The sequence below is a fragment of the Pteropus medius genome, unplaced genomic scaffold (genome assembly GCF_902729225.1).
Source record: "Pteropus medius unplaced genomic scaffold, Ma_sr-lr_union100, whole genome shotgun sequence".
In the NCBI taxonomy this organism is placed as follows: domain Eukaryota; kingdom Metazoa; phylum Chordata; class Mammalia; order Chiroptera; family Pteropodidae; genus Pteropus; species Pteropus medius.
The window spans coordinates 1-5,140 of NW_024342810.1; the positions used below are offsets into that span (position 1 = coordinate 1).

Sequence of the window (5,140 nt, forward strand, 5' to 3'; positions counted from 1 at the left end):
CCTACTCCTGTGGCCATGTGTCCTGTCTGAAGGGAGGGCTCATGTGGGGACAGCGTGTGCCTGTGGGGGAAGAGAGCCTGAGCTCAGCACACAGGAGTCTGCACTGTGCCGGGTCTCTCTCTGTGCAGGTATTTTCTGGCCACAAGGAAGAAGACAGCCCTCAGGATGGTCCCTCTGCTGAGACATGAAAACAGACACATAGAAAACTGGTGAAGGAAGGTCTCCAGCGACCAGTGATATGTCGTCTACAGACAGACAAGGTGCGTTTTCATTTTATTCTGCAGTGAGAAGAGGAGAAGTTAGAGCCATGTTGAAAAAGTTAGGATTGTCCTCGTGGGCAGCTGAGAACTTTGAGAGGAAATCCCTGCTCCCAACATGAGGCCCCTTTCTACTTCCCTGTGCACCTGCTGCTGGGCTGGTCTGTGTGTGCTGTGCTTTGTGTAACCTGAGCGCCCCCTGGAGACCTGATCGGCACCTGTAGCTCCCCCTCCTGTCTCCCTTGGGGAGGTTTGTGTCTGGGCTCACACTGAGGTCTCCTCACTGTGTCTCTCGCACAGTAATACACGGCCGTGTCCTCACTGGTCACGGAGTTCAGTTTGAAGAAAACCTGGCTCTTGGAGGTGTCCCTGGTGATGCTGAGTCGGGACTTAAGTGAAGGGTTGTAGTCTGTGCTTCCACCACTCCATATAGCACCGACCCACTCCAGCCCCTTTCCTGGAGCCTGGCGGGTCCAGTGCACAGCATTGCTGGTTAAAGAGAACCCAGAGACGGTGCAGGTGAGCGGGAGGGTCTGCGAGGGCTTCACCAGTCCTGGGCCCGTCTCCTGCAGCTGCACCTGGGACAGGACACCTGGGGACAAGGAGCATCAGTCCTGTCAGTCACATGCTGTCACAACCATCCCACCGACCCCTGTCTGACATCTGAGACACTCACCTTGGGGGGCTGTCACCAAGCACAGGAGAAGACCCCACAGACTCATCTTCTTCTCAAACACAGCGCTGCTTCCCCAGAGACCTGAGCCCTGTGTGAGGAGAGAGCTGTGAGCGTCCACAGCCCAGACAGGTTTTACCCTGGGGCTGGAGGAGGAATTTGCATGTGGGCAGCCTGCTCCTCATAAGTGGGGAGGGACCGGGTCAGGCTCCCTGAACCCTCTGGGAACCCAATGAACATCTCTACTCAAACTCACTCTCTCATACGTCAAGCAAATGGGAGCACATGGTTTATCAGAGACATTGCATTCAGCTCAGGGGACACCCTGACTTTTCAGAGCATAACAAGAAAAAATGGGCTAGATGAGTACGTTCCAGTTTTTAATTCTCATGCACTTTTCAAATAAATTTACAAGGCTTTAGTAATCGCCCAGATACTTTCTGATAACTAACACTCCTCTATACATCCACAATTGCCAAATGTTTACAATCATATGTCATATACAAATAACGCCGACCTTGGTCTAAAATAGTAAAAATAAAGAGTTTTCCTTCCCATTATCTTCTTTTCTTAGTTTGTGACCTATTTTCTTACCTCATGACATTTTTGTGACTGTGTCTATCAGAAAATATTCTTTGTGCAAATATTCCACCTCCCAAAGCATACTGTGGAAAACGCAAATAAATTCCATCAAAATAACTGAACTTTGGCATGAAGAAAGGTCAAAGAAAAAATGTGAGTATGCTGTGTATAAATTCATCATCTTGCAAATAGAGAAATTGTTACCCTTGATTAACTAACTCGTTTTCTCGGCGTTGGTGTTTTCAGGGATGAGTTGCCTGACTGTGGAGTCAGGCAAATAGTGAGGTGCCTGAGCAGCTGTGCTCCTGGGACAGGACGCTGTGACCCTGACAGGACTTCCCTTCCTCCCCAGCCTCCCTGCACTGTGGGGTGTGCTTTGTGGTCTGAAAGTCTGGGATCCTGCATAATGTGTAAGGTTTTTATTTAATCCACCAGCAACATTATACCAGATGTTTGAGTTGAAATTACACTTTCCCAGTGTCCGCTCATCCTTTCTTTTTCTGGACGGTATTTCTAGTGGATAAAAGATTCCTTTTTTCACAAATTCTGATTGATCGGTATGTTCTTTCTTGGGACTTGTTGTTAAAGTTTTAGCTAATCAATCACTCAGCAGCAAGACCACGGTTACAAAAAATGCATTGTTCTTATAAAAGGTAAATTTTTTATATTTTACACTTAAGTTACTGTTTTCAAGAAAGCTAATTTTTCAGTTAATTTTCAGGTGTACTCTGATTTTCCTTTCATGTTTATTAATTTTTGAATATGAATAAACAATTGTTGCATCACTATAAACAAATGAAAGTTTGAGTCCCACGCAGCCAATGTATATGATAAACATAACCTCCCGCATGATGGTGTGTGGAAGTGGCGAACTTGGGTGGTGATGAGGTAATGAAGGTGGAGCCCTCATGAACAGGATTAGGGTCCAAAGAATAGAGACCCAGGGGCTGCGTCACCCTTCCCCCAGTGAGGGCACAGAGAAAGGAAGACGGTGTGTGAACCAGGAAGCGAGACCTCAAGATGCCGAATCTGTTGGTGTCTTTATCATGGTCTTCTCACCCCTGGACTGTGTGAAGCAACTTCCAGTTGTCTTATAAGCCACTTCATCTCCTTTTATTCTTTAATAGCAACTCGCATGGGCTATGAAATCGGTAAAGGGAGATGGGGGTGCTGCTGTAACAGATACATAAAAACTGGATGCTGCGTTGGAGCCAGGCTGAGAAAAGATGCTGGAAGGGTGTTGAGATGCGTGTTAGAAGAAGCCTCCATGCTGTGGACGGGTCTTTAGAGGAGGATCTGGGGGGAGCTCAGAGAGGAAGAGGGAGCCGGGGAGCAGCCTCAGTCTTCGTGGAAGAAACCTCAGTTGTCCTGAGCAGATGCAGAAATGTGGGTGATGACGGCCATCGTGACGGGTGCTCAGATGGTGCCGGAAACTTCTTATTGGCACCTGGAGGGAGGCGGTCCTTGTTATGGCCGGTGGGGAACTTGTGTGACGTGTTTCTCCTGCTGTTCTTTGGAAGGTAGAATGAGGAGAAGGGAATCGGACGCTCAGCTGTGGCACTTTCTACGCCAAGCGAGGCAGGTCAGACTTGTTCCCTGACGACTCGTGGTGAAGGACAGCAGAGACGGGGCTAAACTGTTCGCATCATGTACGTTTGACCTTTTACATCCGCCACGATAACAACCACAACCACATTTTCTGACAAAAAATACTGCACAGTGCATTGGTCCTAAGGAAGCCGTCACCTCCACGTAGAGCGTACCCCGTGGGACAGGCCCAGCTACTGCTCCTGGACCGATAATCTGGCTAGTGCTGGGACCACACACCTTTGAGTCACTTCAGTCTGGGACAGAAGGGACAGTGGGGAGGCCCATTCCTTGGTGACATGAACGTCCTAGGAGTGACAATTTGGAGGGACGACGTGCTGCACCCTCCTCCCACTGCAGGGCGACTTAGGAACATCACCCGCCAGCTCTCCCTCTGCCTGCTCTCAGGGTCGGACTTGCACTGGGGCCTGACAGCGTCTGCAGCCTCCCTGAGCCCTCAGCATTTTCTCTACAAGTGTAGGTGTTTCATAATGAAAAGCAATAGAATGTTCACGCAAAAATAATCCAGCCCTCAACTCACTTTTTATAAAGCCTTGACTAACAACCCTTCTGTAAGTGTCATTGATATTATAAAATTGTTTCTACTGAAAAAGATAAAATACTCCAGGCAATGGTCAGTTCCTTGCAGAAACACCGCTGGTTTATCATCTGCATTTCTTCAATCAACACTAATCAACTTGTTGCTGTCAACGTATTCTCCAGTGTTAATTAGAATCGGTCATCCATGTTGTCTAAGTCAGGAATTCATCCTAAATAACCTGCTCGGGGCTGATTCAAAGGGAGCAGAAGTGGATGGATCCACGGTGGACTGCAGCTCTGCCCTTCTGAGGCTGACGGCCTGGCCCTCCCGGTGACTGTGCCCATGGACCTTGGACCTGGCTAGGCTCTCCACACAACGGGTACTTCCCAGAGCTCACAGCACACTGAGGGTCCCATCTGGAGGTGTCCCCCAGAGCACAGGAGAAGGAGGTGACACGCAGACAGTGTCAGCAGCACCAGGTCAGTTCTACATCACCCTCCATCTTCACCGCACGAGCTTGTAGCTTTGGCCATGTATAGTCATTTGCCTTTCAAATGTGTCCACACAGAGGACAATAGGGGACGGTTGTGCAATGATGAGGGCGAAAGTCCCATTAGCCTTTTCCATGTGCCTGGAGGTGACACCCGTAAGCTCAAGGTAAGACCCTGAGTCATGACAGATACTCTACTTTAAGGGAATAAAGTATATAAAGAGGAAAGCAAAAAAACAAACAAACAAACAAAAAAAACACCTAATAAGAAAGAAAATGGATTGAAGGAGTAGAACACGGGATTCGTGCAGAGACGTATTGACGGTTTTAGGAGCACGAGGGTCAGTTTTGAAATCTAATGGATTTTGTCCATCCTGACACTGGCCTCGTGCCCACCGTGGCTGTGACATGATCCAGGTACATTGATCAGGGATTGAGCAGGGTCTCTGCTCTACATCAGATTGCTAATTTTTCAGGCAAGTATTTTAAGCTTTCTTAGGATTCTGTTCCTGGTAGAGTCATTTCTGGGTAGTCATTTCTGGGTAGAGTCATTAATGGGTAGAGTCATTTCTGCCTCTGTAAGTGAAACCCTATGGTTTGTGCAAGTGAGAAATGTGTCCTTCTTTACCAATAAAAAACTCAAAAGAACGTGAACATTTTATATACAGAAATGTTGGAGGTGAGCAGAGAATAGTAAGTGTACACAGGTTCCTCTGACACTGCTACAAGGACAGGAAGCTGCAGATCACATAGGAAACCAGCCCCGAGTCTCCATCAGCACGAGCTGCTGGGGCTGAGACAAAGTCCTTGGGGTGTGTATGCCCCCTGCAGGCCCTGACCTCCCTGGAGGCCCTGACCCCCTGATGTCCTCAGCACACATTTCCTTCAAAGTCCAACAGAGGAACAGAGACGCGCCCGGCCCTTCCCCTTACTCAGCATTCAGTGGCGTGTCCATCCTGGTACAGGCATATGGACCCTCCTGTGTAAAACATGTCCCCTCTTAGTTACTT

At 48.4% G+C, this 5,140-nt stretch overlaps 1 gene segment (V, D, J or C); it reads right to left on the reverse strand.

The window, feature by feature from the left end:
- Positions 1 to 541: 541 nt before the first annotated feature.
- LOC120605978 (Ig heavy chain V region MC101-like) lies at positions 542 to 1,147 on the reverse strand (the record flags this gene model as incomplete). The annotated part of the segment is given in 2 exon segments: positions 542 to 849; positions 934 to 1,147. Coding segments are annotated over 2 exon segments (354 nt in total), but the record flags the coding sequence as incomplete, so codon positions are not given.
- Positions 1,148 to 5,140: the final 3,993 nt, after the last annotated feature.